This window comes from Callospermophilus lateralis, chromosome 2, assembly GCF_048772815.1.
Source record: "Callospermophilus lateralis isolate mCalLat2 chromosome 2, mCalLat2.hap1, whole genome shotgun sequence".
NCBI lineage: Eukaryota > Metazoa > Chordata > Mammalia > Rodentia > Sciuridae > Callospermophilus > Callospermophilus lateralis.
Genome location: NC_135306.1, coordinates 7684104 through 7700661, shown reverse-complemented (window position 1 = coordinate 7700661; position 16558 = coordinate 7684104). Strand labels below are relative to the sequence as shown.

At 55.6% G+C, this 16558-nt stretch overlaps 1 protein-coding gene and 1 non-coding gene across 2 annotated transcripts in view; one reads left to right on the top strand and one right to left on the bottom strand.

The window, feature by feature from the left end:
* The window catches only part of Niban2 (niban apoptosis regulator 2), a 47671-nt gene extending 32018 nt beyond the window's left edge, over positions 1-15653 (bottom strand). Inside the window, exon 1 of the mRNA XM_076845455.2 lies at positions 15455-15653. Within this exon, the coding sequence (XP_076701570.1) occupies positions 15455-15509 (55 nt within the window). The 5' untranslated portion in view covers positions 15510-15653. The remainder of the gene's footprint in view (positions 1-15454) is intronic.
* On the top strand, positions 9830-9982 carry LOC143393272 (U12 minor spliceosomal RNA). Its single transcript, XR_013090569.2, has one exon. It is a non-coding gene; the product is annotated as a U12 minor spliceosomal RNA (small nuclear RNA).
* Positions 15654-16558: the final 905 nt, after the last annotated feature.

Sequence of the window (16558 nt, the reverse complement as noted above, 5' to 3'; positions counted from 1 at the left end):
GCTGGGCAGTGAAATGGGTGGTGCTGCAGGGCTCTGGATGACCTGGGGCCAGCCCTCTGCCCTTCTTGGCTACCCTCTTTTCTATCCAGTGAAGGGGATGGACACCATAGAACTAGACCTTCTGGGCCCTGACACCCTCTAACCATGACATAAGACAATGTCCCTTCCTCCCATGGTAGCAAGATCAGGGAGCTCCATTGTTGAACCTTGATCAAACTGATCCTGAGTTCTACCTGTCAGCCTAGGATGTGGCAAGGCACCATATTTGACTGTCACCAGCCCTCTATGTAGGTCCGTTAGTCATTAGCACAACTTGGCTTTAAGCAATTCAATGAGACCCTGTCTCTAAATAATAATTTAAAAAACTACAACTTGGTTTTAATGATTCATTTGTGCAGGGCTCTGTGGCGCACACCTGCAATCCCAGTGACTTGGGAGGCTGAACGATTGCACATTCAAGGACTACCTCAGCAACTCAGCAAGGCCCCAAGCAACTTAGCGAGACCCTGTCTCAAAAAATAAGAAGGGCTGGGGAGGTGGCTCAGTGGTTAAATGCCCCTGGATTCAATCCATGGTACCAAAATTCATAACAATAATTCATTTGTGTCCACGTCGCCCATGAGGACAGGGATCCTTGCTGGTGTCTCCTTCATGACATCTTCCCAGCACCTGGCACGTAGCTGTTTGTCCTCTGTGTGATCACACCAGGTAAAACAGGAGGCGCCTGCCATTTCCCAGAAGGTCAACTCCAGTGGGGACAGACCTGCCCAGCCCGGGGACAGGGTTAACTCAGGGCTTCCCAGTCCCTGTACTGCCCCACAGGCAGGGCTCTTCCTGCCCAGGATGAGGTCTGAGCTGGCCAGGCCACCCAAGGTCTCACATCAGCTTCAGAAAAGGTCACCACCTGCTGTGTCTGCTCAGGCCATCACCTAAGCTCAGATTCTCAGCTTCCTCTTCCTGCTAGATTGTGTCAGGTGACCCTGCACCTGCAGAGAGCCTGGGAAACTGGAGCAGGGCCACTCCCGCACAGCAGCCTCCTGTCCCCTCCGGGCGGACAAGTCAAAAAGCCTGGGTCTATGGCCACTCACCTGGGCCAGCACATCACTCTGCTTCTATAGCCCTAGGGGAAGGGAAGCCAGGGCCCCCACCCTTCAAAGGGACAAATATCCCTTTGAAAAAAACTACCAAGCATCATGCGTGGGGGAGATACTGCCGCCATGGCGGGAATCACACACCGATTTCTGGGCAATTTTGGTTTCCCCAGTACCCAAGCTCTCTGCTTGGGACCCTCGCAGAGCTGTCCTCTGCCTGAACCGCATCCTCCTCATCCTCTATGGTCTCAGCCTAAAGGCCTTCAGATCCAGGTTAGCACAGCTCCAGGGCTCCTCCAGACCCCCTCAGTCCCCAACTCCAGGGGTGTTCCATGCCAGCTATGTCTTCCCCAGAGAGAAGTCCTCAGGAGAGTGAGCGTCAATGGCCAGCTCCTCATCCAGCCTCCTAGTTCTGGCACATGACTGACACTGAGCAGGCACTTGAACGACTGATTAATCGAGGCATTAATTCCCATGGACGGAAGCTGCAACCCAGCATTATTTACAACAAAAATCTGAAACAACCGGGAGCAGCGGTGCACGCCTGTGATCCCAGCAGCTTGGGAGGCTGAGGCAGGAGGATTGCAAGTTCAAAGCCAGCCTCAGCAATGGCAAGGTACCAAGCAACTCAGTAAGACCCTGTCTCTAAATAAAATATAAAATCGGGCTGGGATGTGGCCCAGTGGCTGAGTATGCCTGCGTTCAATCCCTAGTGCCAAAAAAAAAAAAACAAACCTGAAACAATCCTCCTGCCTGACAGTATGGGGTTTGGCTGAGCAAGTCAGACACAGAGCCAGGCACCGGGCAACCCCTGTGATCCCAGTTCCAGGCTAGTCTCAGCAACTTAGCAAGACTCTGTCTCAAAAAAAAAAAAAAAAAGAGGGCTGGGGATGTGGCTCAAGCGGTAGCGCGCTCGCCTGGCATGCATGCGGCCCGGGTTCAATCCTCAACACCACATACAAACAAAGATGTTGTGTCCTCCGAAAACTAAAAAATAAATATTAAAAATTCTCTCTCACTCTCTCTTTAAAAAAAAAAAAAAGAAGAAGAAGAAGAACTAAAAGGGCTGGGGATGTGGCTCAGTGGTAGAGCATCCTTGGGTTTGAAACCAGTGCTACAAAATAAAGAAATACAATAGCATACCGGGGCATAATGGAATATTCTGTAGCCACTCAACAAGCTACAGGGGGACTTGTATCCTCACAGCTTACTCTTAAGGCAGAACAGATTATGCATCAAGAAAATGCCTGAAAATCATGATTTCTGGGTGATAAGTTTATTGGACATTTTCATTTTCTTCCAACTATTTACCTGGATTTTCTAAAAAAATATGGCCAGTTGAGATTGTTTCTGTAATAACAAAAACAAGAAGAAAGGGGGAAGCTCAAAGTTGAAAGGTCAAGCTGCCAGGGCTGCGAGGGCCTGACCTTTGGTGGGTGCTGGCAGGTGGGAGCCATGGCAGGTATATGAGGAAGGTCAGAGCTCACTGTCATGATCTAATACCATGTTGTCACTTGAACCCACCCTTCCAGGGGCCCTCCAAGAGGGAAGCCCTGAGTGCTGGTGACAGGACCCCTGCAGGTGTTGGCTCTGAGCCAATGGCAGCCAAGAAAGGTCCCTGCCAGAGTCCAGGCAGCAAGTGCGTGAGAGGGGCTCCCCACTGGGACGCCTTGCCGGGCACTGCACGCTGCACCCCCATCTCACGGATGGGCAGCTCCTCCCATCACTGGCCAGTTCCCCACCTCTGGTGGCCAAGATCTCTTGTCCTTTGAGACTCATCTCTAACATCCCCCTTCTAGAATCTTCCCTGCCCTCTCCTCTTTCCCTGCCCTGAGCTTACAACCCTGAGGGTCTGGTCAGGCTGGCCTGTCTCATACCCTGGAACCAGAAAACTTGAATTGTTTCCCAAAATACAGTCAATAGGGCGACAGTGCTGTTTTTAATTTAATATATTCAAAAATAAAAATAAAAAGGAGAGTGATAACGAGCAAAATTTCTTAGATAATCCATTATCCTTCAATGCCCAAATAATCATTTTGGTTAAACTCCTTTTTTTTTTCCTGTGTCTTTACAGACACATACATTTTCAGACAGAGGAAACTGCATCTTCCCTTTCAATGGCTACACACTGGGCTGGGGACGTAGCTCAGTGGCTGAGCACTTGCCCAGCACACGTAAGGCCCTGGGTTCCAGCCTCGGCACGAAGACACGCTGTTTCCCACTTCCCTCTGAATTAACCAAAGCCAGGAATGTAGATTTTGATTGCATGTCAACAGGGTAAATTCCCCAAGCACAGTGGCCAGGAGGGTCTCGCCCAGGTATCAGGGCCCATTTCTGCTAACAGAAATGGGGTTGAGGAGGGGAGGGACCATCCCCTCAGACCACCAGTTCCTGCCTGGCCTTTAGAAGGACCCACTGCAGCCCGCACAGTGGCTCGCGCCTATGATCCCTGCGACTTGGGAGGCTGAGACAAGAGGACTGCAAGTTTGAGGTCAGCCTCAGCAGCTCAGCAAGACCCTGTCTCAAATTAAGTAGAAGGAAGAGGACCCAAGGCATCAGCCACAGCAGATCTGTATTCCAGAGTTCTGTCTAGGGACACATAACAGACCTGGCTGTGCACTGCAGTAGAGTTAACCCAGACAACGGCTGGCCTACCCTGGAGCCCTGTGTGGGAGCAGCAGCACAGCCCCTGTCACAGCACCTCGGAGAGGGTGACAAACAGCCCACACCCTAACAATCCCAGCAGAACCCAGGCCACAGAGCCTCTTCTGCAATAGGGAACAGATAACGGGCATTGCTGGGAAGGTCCCCTAGGACTGTTTGAACTCTCTAGAAAGGTGTCATGTCTTCATCGCAATCTGCCCTCCCATAATTAAGTCGTTCGTGACTGGCTGGTGACTCCTGGACTCTCCCCATGCTGGGCCAGGGACGCTGCGCGGGCAGGGCCCAACCTAACTTGGTTTGCCCACTGGGCGTCGAGCTCACGGTGGGCTCAGGGTCCACATGTGCCCCTGTGCCTGACACCTGTGAGTCAACAGGAGTGCCAGGACCAGGGCCCAGGGTCATTTCCCCTGCCTGTCACACGAGGGCCTCAACCAGGAACAGAGGGGTCTGAAGCCCCAGGGAGAGTCAGCTGGCCTTTGCCCTGGCCTCCCCCTGGGGCTCAAGGAGGAGAACAAAGGGCTCAAAGCCAGAGAGTCACGTTGTACAGGAGGGGAGGAAGGAAGCCCTGTGTGGCTGCGCGGCTGGGCCCTGCGGTCTCAGACCCAGCGAGACCCACACCGCTCCTCCCGATGGGCAGAGGGGAAGTCTGAGCTCCTGCGCCTGCCCCAGTGCTTGGGCACCATGACCCCCACACAAACTGCACCTACGGGGACTGGGGGGACACAGGGACCTGCTGTAGCGTTTATTCATTCATTCACTGCTGGGAATTAAAACAACTCACACTAATAAACGTTCGGAACAGTCCTCTACTGTGGCGCGTTTACTGTGCTCCAAGCACATCATGTAGTAACCTTTACGACCAGGGAAGTGTCATTATCATTCCCATTTTATAGCTCATGAAACTAAGGCACGAGGAGCTACAGTAACCGCCTAGAGGCACTTGGCCAGTCGCCCAGCGAGCTCCCACTGTCCTGGGACCCAGCCCTCAGGTGCTCAGATGGTTCGCGCTGACTAGTGAGGTCCCTTCACTACCAGCAGCTCTCACCAACTGCTCCATTGAACCACTGGGGAAACTGAGGCCCAGACAGGGGTCCCCCCAAGACTGCACAGGCCTGAGACCAGGTGGTCTCCCATCCACAGAGCTGGACTCTAGACCCATCCAGGAGACTGCAGGAAGAGGGAGGGAGGGTGGGGGCTTGGTCCCTAATTGCACAGGAAGTCGGCTGGGCCCTACTGGGGCTTGAGGGATCCAGGCCAGGAGAGCTGCCCAGCCCCCAGGCTGCAGGCAGAACCCAGAGCAGCTTCTCTCAGATTGCACCACAATCTCAACAGGAAAACAGGAAAGCCGAGACAGCACAGCCCGGTCCAGCCTGAATTGGGGGTTTAGCCTTCCAGGGCCGGGCAGACTATAGGGTCACTGAGAAAGCAACCCCTCTGCTCCAAGGAGGGGCGCCTGCCTCTGGCCAAAAAGAAATGAAGATCTTCTGAGATCCCAGCTGGCCTCAGGTCGGGGCAAGAGAAAGGCCTTGCTTATTCACCCCGACTTTGAAATGGGGAAACTGAGACCCAGAGGGGAGCCGCACCTTGACCAAAGTTACCAATGAGCTGCAACCGTCCCAAGCTGAGCCCAGAGGGCTGTCCCAGTGGTCAGCCTGGGGGGTGGGGCCCCATTCCCAGAAAGGAAGGCCTGCCATCTCCCCCTCCCCTTTTCCTGGCAGCCTTAAATATGGGAGTGGGGGTGGAGAGGAGAGGCTCTGGCTATTTTTAACCAGACACAGCACCTGGCTGTCTGCTGTGGACAGGCCTAGGCTGTGTCCTCACACACAGGGCCGCTTCTCTCACCCAGGGCTTGTTTGTTTACTCGGTTTTCAAAATTATAACCTTGGCAGCCCCTCCCAGCCCAGCCAGGCCTCCTGACCCTGCCTTTGTTGTCTGGGCCGGTCCATCGGGGCCTCGTGCTGGGGTGGGGAGTCCTGGTCCCCTGCAGTATCTAAGGTCCTGGGCCTGCCCTTTCCTTTCTCTGGCCTCTGCTGACCAATAATGACATACAGGCAGGGCTGCTTAGAGGGCTTCAAGGGGGCCTTCCTGGCTGAGGAGGGGTCTGAGCCAGAGAAAGAAACTCAGCCACTGCCAATCAGCTGCCCCAAGCTCAAGGCCAGGGCCTGCGGCAGTCTTCTGCGAGCCCCCTTCATGCAAGTCACGCTCCCACGGCCCAGCAGGGCCCACCCTCCCCAAGCCTAAGCTCTGTTCTCTTTTCACCCCTTCACCTTCCAAAGAACACTATCCTCACCAAAAAAAAGGGTGGGGGGCAAAACTGAAACGTACTATCAGCGGGCTCCCCTCCACCATGTCTGTATCACCCTTGAAACCCCTGACAGTCCAGGGCCAAAGCCACATAGCTCCCCAGGAACACAGCTAAAATACAACTGCCATTTACAGAGGCCAGGAACTATGTATGGCATCTTCCAGAACCTTCCAACGACTCAGGCAGGGACACCAGTCCCATCTTACTACTGACAACAGGGGCTCTGAGGAGAAGAGCAACTGGCCCAAGGCCACACATGTCCCCTGCAGGAACCCTGTGGCCACCCAGCTAGGGCCAGGCACTCTCTTGAGCAGGGATGAGTGCAGAAACCCAACCCGGGCTCGTCCGTGTCTCTGTAACACAAGGCACAGCTCACCCGGCTGGATGGAACCTTCTCGGCCAGCACTAGTTCCATGCAAGCAGGGCTCAGGTCACTGTTTCACCCCCAGGGCACAATCCTGCCTTCAGAACGAGTTCCTCCTTCGACAGCAAGGCCACCTCACACAACAGACATCTGTCCTACCTGCTCTGTGCCTTCGACTCAGCCCTAGGCCTGTGGGAAGGCAAAGTGAGGAGGAGGGGCAGATGAGCAGAGGACGCGCCACAAGGTCACCGGGCATCAACTTGGGGCACCTGCTTCCCAGTCAGCACCCCACAAAGGGCTCCTGGTAGGTGAGGAAGAAAATTGGGATTTGCATTTTACAAATCACAATTCCTTCTTCCTCTGCCTCCTGGATGTCCGGGTATCGCTGGGTCCCCCTCTTGCAGGTGGACCCTGCACCCAGGGCTCTGCTCCAGGCCCTACATGGTTGAAGGGGAGTAATAGGGGACTGAACCCAGTGCCACTACCACTGAGCTACATCTCCAGCCCTATTTATTTATTTGTTTGTTTATTGGTTTCAATCGCTTGAAACTCAGATTGACCACTGAGCCACATCCCCAGCCCTATTTTGGATTTTATTTAGAGACAGGGTCTCACTGAGTTGCTAAGTGCCTCGCTAAGTTGCTGAGGCTGGCTTTGAATTTGTAATCCTCCTGCCCCAGCCTCCAGAGTCACTGGAATGACAGGTGTGCACCACCACACCCAGCTTCCTTTTTATTTTGAGACAGGTATCGCTAAATTGCTGAACCTGTCCTCCAACTTGTGATCATTCTGTCTCAGCCACACCCTACACTTCTGATGTCCCCCAGAGGTGGGGCTATCTCAATCAGAGTCCTACTGCGGACCTCTACACCACATTAATAACACCAGGAACCAGTGTTTCTTGAAAAATCAAAGAGCTCAGCTACATCGTTTCGCTGACCCTTCACGATGACCTAGCAGGATGAAGCTACTCCTGTGCCTTTTACAGACGAGGAGCCTGAGACCTGGAGAAGGGAGGGCATCTCCAGATCACAGGGTAATGGAGGCAGGAGTTCAAAGCCAGGTTCTCAGGTGCTAGCCCTCTTTCTCCTCCGCCCTTGGAAGGGAAGAAGGTTCTCAGTCTCTGGCTGTCCAGGAGGACAGGATGCCTTCTCCCATCACTGCAGGGGCAGAAACCAAGGCTTTGGGACCTGTCATCCCAGGGACTCCAGAGGCAGAGGCAGGAGGATCACAAGACTTTCATGGCCAGTCAGGGAAACTTAGTAAGACCCTTTCTCAAAAAACAAAAAGGGCTGGGGTTGTGGTTCAGTGGTAAAGTACCCCTGGATTCAATCCCCTGCACTGAAAAATAACCCCAAATCCTGCAGGACCTGCCAGCCCTGCAGAGGATCCGTCAACCCTGTAAGCCAAAATTAACGGACATCAGACAACCCCGACGCTCAAGTCACGGTCAGAGGCCTGGTCACTCCATGCCCCATACTTACAGGGTCGCCTGACTCTGCCCCACCCCCACCTGCATGGCCCAGGCCTCCTCTCACCACTGGGTTCATCCCAGGCAGGAGGAGCTGATCCCCCCCACCTTGTACCACTTCCTCCTGAAGCACTGGGGTGGGGGGCCAGGACCCAGACACAGCCCTCTCCCAGGGAGGAATCTGTGTGCCAGTGTCCCCAGCACAGGCCTGGCACAGGAAGGGCTCCGTAACATTTGGTTTTCAGTGCTGAGGCTCCAACGTGGGCCTTGCCAATGCTGCACAAGTGCTCTGTCCTTCCCTGGGTCCCAGGGCTCCCTCCCAGGGCTCCCAGCTACTCCTGAGTGGATGAAAGACCAACCACGCGGATCGGGGCCAGAGCCCGTCACCCCCGAAGGCCTCACAGGCCTGTGCCCCTATTTCCACACAAGAACCCACCTGCTCCTGGTCTCAGACGGCACCTTGAGACCCCTCGGAAAGGGTTTCAGAGGCAGAGAATTCTCAAGAGCAGAGGTTGGTCTTGAGGTCACAGATGAGGATAAAAGTCACAGAGAGGCATAAGCACTGGTCCAGTGTCACACAGCAAAGGGTCAATGGGACCAGGCTCAAGGTAGATGGGTCTAATTCTGGACACGTGGCCAAGTGAGGGGTGTAGGGCTGTGCACTCCTACTTGTCTTTTCACCCTTTTCCTTCGTGACCTGCCCAGTGCCAGTGGATGATGCTCTTGAACAGCTGACTCGCTGTGTGACCTCATCCATCTCTCGGCCCTGCAGGTACATGCTGAAAACAGGTGCTCAGGACCATAAGCAGGTGGTCCCCCAGTTGGGGCCTGCCCACATTCCAAGGTGCCTGGCAGGTGCTGGGCATGCCTGAGGGCTCAGGACAGACCTGGCGGATAGGTGCCTGGCAGGTGCTGGGCATGCCTGAGGGCTCAGGACAGACCTGGCGGATTTGCCTGGTTATCAAGTTTGCTCAGTAAAGTAACAATCACAAAAACTGTCACTCATGGTATTTTTACCACCCACTATCAGCCCTGTGCTGCCTGTCCAGGGGCTGTCACACCTGATCCTCACACTCCCAGAAGGCGGAACTGTCATCGTCTTTTACAGGGGAACCTGAAACTCACAGAGGATCGGATCTGCCCCCAGTCCATCTGGTGGGAGAGCCACCTGGCTGCAGAGCCTTGCCCCAGAGCTCCCATCCACTGTGTGGCCAGGCAGTCCCTTCAGCTCTATAAGCCTGGGCAGCACATCTCCAAAAGGGGACCAGACCCAGGGGGTGGAGTAGGTTCCCTCACAGGCGGGCACTTCCTGTTCTTCCAGTTTTAAAATCTGTGTGATCTTCTGTGCAGCTTCCCGTGACTCAGGCCCCAAGACTCTACCAGGAGAGGAGCAGGCTCTGCCTCACCCTAGAAGGTTTTAAACCCAGGCCTCTGCCCTCCTCCCTGCCCAGGCCCAGCTGCAGAAAACCCCTCTTCCTCAGGCAGGGAAGTGGACGGGGTGGGGCAGGGGAAGGAAAACCAGCTCAGGAATTTCTGCGGCCACAGGGATGATGCTTCATCCTGCTGCGAAGAGACCAAGCTGAATGAGTCACGGGCTCTGCCTGCGGGGAGAAGGGGGGCGAACTGAAGGAAAACAGAGACTGTGCACCTCACGCTGAGTAATGCCGGGTGGGATGTATTCACGCACCTACGGGAGCCACTGACACACTCAGCCCTTCCTCCTCCTCCCTCCCTAGGCCACATCTGCTCTCTTAGGGGCCTTTTCCACATTGACCCCCACCTGGTCAATCTGGATACCAGGAGCTATAGGCCACAGGGGTGTATGGCTTCAGTGCCTTAGATCTGAAACACCCTCCCTAGTCCTGGCCTGCCACGGACATGAGAATTCAATGAGACAATCCAGGCACGGAGTAAGTGCTCAGTTAAAGGATAGTTAGCATTATCTTATGAGTAAGGAAAATATCGATCCATGGTGACATCCCAATCCTAACTGCTAAATGTGAGATTTATTTTTGAGCTGGTAAAGGTTGCCCCTAAGGTTGCCACCTGCCTACTTTGTGGGATGCCTGGAAGTCCCAATCTGCCCACCCCCTATACACTAAAAAAGTGGATCAGGAGGCTGGGGGTGTAGTTTAGCAGTAGAGCACTTGTCTATCATGTGCTAGGTCCTGAGTTCCACCCCAGCACCACACACACACACACACACACACACACACACACACACACACACGACAGCTAGTCTAGGTTATCACTCAGAGGCCCACGACTGCCCCTCCCCACTCCATCAACCACCACCCTCAGACAGGAAATGCATCAGTCCTCGCGCGCCACAGGCCAGGGAAGCTACTGGACATGGGTCCACGTCCCCAGCTCATGGCAGCTGCTTTAAGCCACTAGCTCTAAAAGGACGCTCAGAGGTGTCCAGCTCCCTCGAAATGTCCAGAGGGGTGGACCCAGGGGAGGCAGAGTCAGTCTTCACCTGTCCTTCTGCAGCAGGGAGGCTGGCCAGCACCAGAAAGGAGACAAACACCGGGACTCCGCCTGCCCCAGAAACCAACATGGAAGAGACAACCCAAAAACCAGCATTTGGGGAAAAGCTAAGAAAATGCCTGTGTATCCTGAGATGGAATAAGATCCAGCACCCAGAGTGTTTCCAGGGAGGCTCAAAGGACCTGGGAGAGATGTTTATTACAAATCGTTTAGAAAAGAAGCAAGATCCAGGCTTGAGTCACAGTCTCAGCAACATATAAAATAAACTCAGGAGGGAAATACTACAAGAGGGGAGAGGCGGGCAGGGCGGGGCGAGCGGCTCCGCTCCTTTCTCCCGCAGCAGGGAGGGCAGCCAGCCGGGTTGGAGTGGAGAAAGGTCTCTTTTGGCATCCTGTGTGGGAAGGCCTGGGGCTGAGGCGGGAGGCCCCCAGGAGGTCAGAGCTCAGGCCAGGGCAGTAGGAGAGGAACAGAGTAGAGGACTTCAGAAGACTGGGTGAGGGGAGGGCGGGGTCAAAGCCAACAAAAGGGCTTATGTAAGACTGGGCCCCAGGGAGCCAGGTCCCCAGACGCTTCACTCCAGGGGCTGACCCAGACCTTGGCAGGGGGCAGCCTGGGCACTGCTTCCCCTCCAGGCCTCTCTGCAAAGCCCAGGAAGCCCCACACCAGGGCAGGGGTGGCCCCGAAAGCAGAACAGCATCCCTTTTCTTCTGGCAACTGTAGCCACTCCCACATGTGGAGAAGGAGATTTTTTTAAATCAATTTGGAAAAAGTCATTATTTGTTTTACTCAATAAACAAACAGGATACCTTTTTCCTCTCATCCAGTGGTTTAAAAAGGCTGGAGATCTAGCTCAGTGGCAGAGCACTTGCCCGGCCATGGGTTCCATCAAGTGACAATACTGAGGTTTGTCTGGCAAGAGGGTCTTCCCCACCTTTTCAAAGGCTCTGTGTCAATATATCAAAATGTTTCCCGGGAGTTCCATTTTGAGGCATGATACCAGCTTCTTGTGCAGGATATTTACAAAGAGGCTCAAGCCACACCCTGCGCATACTAGCAAAGACGACCCAACGCCAATTACCAGGGGCTGGCTAAATAAACCACCCCGGCACACGGACCCACCACTGAAGAAAGGGGCAGGCTTGTGTATCCCACGTGGGAAGATGTCCGCAATTTACCCAGTGGAAAAAAGTCAAACCACAGAAACACAGAATAGAATCTCCTTTGTAAACAAGGCTCTGTGAATGAGTGCACACCAGGAAAGGTATGTTTGGAATCGGTGACAAGCCAAACAAATCATTTCTTCCCAGGGAAGGATGCATGAGAAGGAAGATGGAGGAGCTCCCATTTAGGGTTTTTTGGTACTGGGAATTGAACCCAGAGGCACCTAACACTGAGCCACATCCCCAGCCTTTTTTTATATTTAATTTAGAGACAGGGTCTTGCTCAGTTACTAAGGGCCTTGCTAAATTGCTGAGGTTGGCTTTTGAACTCAATCCTCCTGCCTCAGCCTCCTGACCACCGGGATTACCGCGGAGCTGGATCCCCAGCCACCACGCCCGGTGGAGCGCTCCTATTCTACCTTCCCGGCCTCCGTTGCTGCATGCATTACTTTTGCAATAAGACAAAGGTTGCCTGGAGTCTGGAGGACTGTGGGGAAAGGACGGAGACTGCCCCTGGGTGCGGAGCTTGTTTTATGGGTGTTGAAAATGTTCTAAAATTGAGTGTGGCGACGGTTGCGCCATCATCAATATACTAAAAACCACTGAATTGTACAGTTTCAGTGGGTGGATTGTACACTATGTGAATTATGTCTCAATAAAGCTGCTATTAAAAAAGAAAAGACCTAGCCAGGGGAAAGGTGAGACCTGCAGAGAGGCGGAGCGTCCAGAAGCACAGGTGCTAGGAACGCCCGCCCTCTCAGGGATAAACCTTGCAAACCTTACAGAGTATGTGGGGTGGGCTGAGTCCTCCGGGTTATCCCAGACACAGAAAGGGATTCCCCCAACCCAGGTAATGTCCTACTAGGGACCCAGTCCCCAACCCTCACCCAGTCACCTGTGGCATCTTACTTTATGTAGCTCAGATCATTTGCATTGAATCCCTCAGACAGCTCGGGGACCCCCCATAAAAGGGCCCAAAGGGAAAAAGTAGGCTGTCTAATCCAGCCACCTCTATAAGTTCTAGCTCATGCCACTCATCATATGCCCTAGCATCTGGACCCACTCCAAAGAGCCCACATCACTCACACTTTTTGCCAAGGCTGAAGGAACATAGCAGTCAAGGCTTCCAAAAACCCAGGTGGATTCTCAAATCCAGGGATCTGCCCACCTGACCCCAGGAATTGATCAAACCTCTGAGAAACCACAGCTACGACACTAGCCCCTTGCCCTGCTCCCTGAGAACCCACTTACACAAGTAAAGTGCAAGTTCAAAGATAGTAGCAACTGTTTGCTGAGAGCTTCCTAAGCCCCCAGCACTGGGCTGAGCTTCTTACCTGCTTTATCACATTAAGTCCTCCCAGGTGTGCCTAGCTGGTAGCTACTATTATTATTCCCATTTTATAGATAAGAAAACTGAGACTGAGATGCTGGCCCAAGGTCAGGCCAACTAAGGCTTGGTGAAGTCTATATTGGGGCCTTGAGCTGACTGAGTCTAGAGATTTCTTGAGAAAATTTGAAATGGTTAGGCCCTAGAGCTGAATGGGACTTTGGTCTTCGGTGGCACACAGCTCTGGAAACCAAGGCCCAGATGCCTGAGGTTACTCAGGCCTGAGGGCTCCCAGGCCAGGACTCTCCCCTCTCCCCTACTAGGTAGGAGGTAACCATCCTGCGACAGCTCCAGGGCTGCTGGTGCAGGAACAAGCCCCTGCCTGCCAGAGGCTTTGAAATCTCAGGATGAAAGGTGCAAGAACAGCAGGGTGGGCAGGGGCAGGCCTGACCTCTGCCAGGACTTGCAGGCTGGCATTCACCTGCACCTGCTCGGGGCAGGCGTGAGGCGGCAGACCAAGCCACAGCACCCCAACAGGCCTGGGAGCTCAGGGCACTGTGGGAAGGCATGTTCCCAGAGGTGACATTTCTTCAGGGGCCGTCCCAGGTAGGGAGGGATCTGGAGTTCTAATTGTCTGCTCTGGAAGTACCCACTGCTCTGTGGGCTGGTTGAGGCGGGTGCACGGATGGCTGGAGGTGGCAAAGGTTGGCCTCATTTTTCTCCAGTAGATTTCCAGGGCAGCTGTTTCCTCTGGCTCCCCTCCCAGCAGTCCCCTTCCCACCCCTGAACTTTAGGAGGCCCCTCAGGTGAGCTGTCCGGAATCCGAGGCATGTGAAGAGGGTTATTAATAGCACTCAAGTGTTGGGAGGAGAGGCTGCAAACCTTCTCCTCTCCAGCCTGGTAACAAACCCAGCTTCTCCAGCAGTGGACACTTCACCTTCTGTGGCTGTCTCCACCCTGTAAGTGGCCAGGGGGACAGGGGGTGGCCTGGCAGCTCTCAGCCCAGGAGCTGGGAAGATGGGAGAGCTGAGCTGGGCCTGGAGAGAGGAAAAAACCGGCCAAAGAGCAGCACACCCCACCCAAGCCTGGTGAGGGGCCCCAACAGGAGGTCCTGAATGGAGGGACTGTTACTGAGCCCCAGGAGGTTGCCACCGACAGGAAAGCTCCGCCCAGGCCCTTCCTCCTTCCAGAGTCCAGGCCTCCTCCTGCAAGAGGCTTCCAGGACTTAACCGCCCCCACCGGTCGGAGGCTAAAGGGTCTGATTCATTTTATATCATCCCTGCCCCTGTGCCCAGCCCGGGCCTGGCACAAAAGAGAGTTCAGGCCACCAGCCAAAGGCTACAGTCCCTGGCAGGGCTCCTCCAGCACCTCCCTTGTGCCCAACCAGGGTGGGGACCTGGGGACTCGAGGTTAAGGAACACCTGGTCCTTACTCTTAAGGCGTCCTTGCTATCTAGAGAGGACAGAGAACACAGCTGAGAAACTCCACAGGGCATCCAGATAAATATACACAGACAGGGAACGCGGGGTCCACCAGACAGGCCACCCAACTCACCTGTCACCCCAGTACCAGTGCCTCCTCTATGCCAGGCCATGTGCCAAGCAAGCTACATGAACTGGCTTATTTAGGTCTCTCAGCAGCCCATCATAAGGGTGTCACTGATCCCATTTCAAAGAGGTAAAAGCCCAGGTGCCAGGACATTAAGAAACTCGTCCAAGATGGAATGCCTGGGAAACAAACGCTGGACTCCACCCGGGGGCGGCCTCTCTGCCCCAGAAGGGCAGCCAGAGCAGGGGTTCTCAGTCAGCCTGACAGTCTCACCCCATCTCCCATTCTCCAGGAGGAGTCCAGAACCCTGGGGCTTCCCCATGAGCTTTCTGGGCAGCTCCTTTCTGAGAAGAGGCCACAGAGCAGTGACGGGCTGAAAGCAGGACTGGCTGAAGGAAGGGGTTGCGGACTGGACCTGAAAGGGCTGGCTCTGGCCTTGACCAGCCCATCCGGGCTGCTGCTGCCAGCAGGAGCACCCTACAGAGTCTGAGTCAAAGGACAGAGACCCCACCCCCTCCAGCGAATCCCGGCTATCGCTAGTCCCACTGTCCGGATCTGTCCTGGGCCCTACAGGGCCCTTCCCCTGGAAGATTTAGCCACGTGTACTGGGGCTGGGGCCAGGGCGAGCTGGGGCCGGCGCAGCTACGGAAAAGGGTCAGGAGGATCTGGCTGTGTGGGGCAAATTCCAGACAGGGTACAGGGTGGGCTTGGAACGCTGCTGGGCAGGGTGCGGGGACAGGATGCGACCCCTTCGATGCTCGATCTGGGGTAACGGGTGAGGTATCCTCAAAGCGGGCCCCGAGGGAGTTACGGCAGTGAAGGCGGGGTCCCAGTCTCCTTAAGAGCTTACAAGGGGACGAGAAGGGGTGCCCAGTCTCGGAGGGAACAAGGCGAAGGACACGGTCCGCACCAGCTCCCGCCTGGCCTCAGGCCTGACTCTCGCAGGACCCTCCCGGACCAGGACGGCGGGGCCCGGTGGGGGCGTGGCCCGGGGGCTCCCGGCGGAACCCCCGCACGCGATGCGCTTTCCTCACCTGCGATGTGCTGGCGCCGGGCGTCGTCCAGGTGCGTGGACAGCACGTCCCCCATGGCGAGGAGGAGCCGTGGCCCGATCCGGCCGCCGCCAGTCGCTGCCCGCGCTGCTCAGACTGACGCCGCTGGCGCCATGGAGCCCGGTCCGCCCCGCCCCGCTCCCTTGCTCCGCTGAGCCGCCGCCCCGGCCACGGCCTCGGCTCCAGCTCCAGCCGCGTCCGCCCGCCCGCCGCGGCCGCCTCGGCCTCCAGCGCCGCCCCCGCCCCCCCGCGCCTGGCCCCGCCCCCGCCCCCGCCGCGGCAGGCGGGGCACCAGACTGGGGACGCCGGGACCGCGGGAGACCCAGACAAAGACGATCCCTGAAAAGGACACCCCGGAGAGACCAGCAGAGCGCGCCCCGCACGGGACAGAAGCGAAGAAAGGGGCTGGTGGGGGAATCTGAAAGAACGGGCTGCCGGGGGCTGCAGCCGGGGTCTCTCCCCTCCCCTCCTCGCGCTGCTGGATGGGCACGCCTGGGCCGACGTGCCGGAATTCGGCTTTTGCGCCGCTGCACTGCTGCTGCGGCCCCCTGTCCCTCCAGCAGCCACTGGCTCTCAAAGTTCCCTGGCCTTGACCCGACCTACCCCAGAAGGTGTGCCTGCCTGTCTTGCACAATAGCTAAGGACGGAAATGGGGCGGGGGACGCGGAGCGCTTGGACCCAAAGGCACCAGGAAGCCAGTGCCAGGAGAGGATTCTTCCAATCCAGCATAGGGGCATTTCATTTAAGAGGCAGTTTGTGGGACAGGACAGATTAGAAATGGAAAAAGTAATAGCACTTTACAGTTTGCAAAAGACTGTGGGAATGAAAAGCCAGGAGCTGGCATGGACTTTGGGTACTTCGACTGTGGGGCTGGGCATGGGTGGGTCACTAGTAACTAAGGAATGCGTTTCAGTTTCAGGACTGCCCAAGGACATGGAGGAGTAGACTGGGGTGACAGAGGCCTTCCTTGGCTGCTGATGCTCAGGTCTGCCCTGTGTCCTTGTCAAGGGCCATCAAGTTGCTACTTGCTTATCCCCAGTGACTGAGCACTCACCCCTTCTCTATGCATTTCCACCCTGTCGTTGG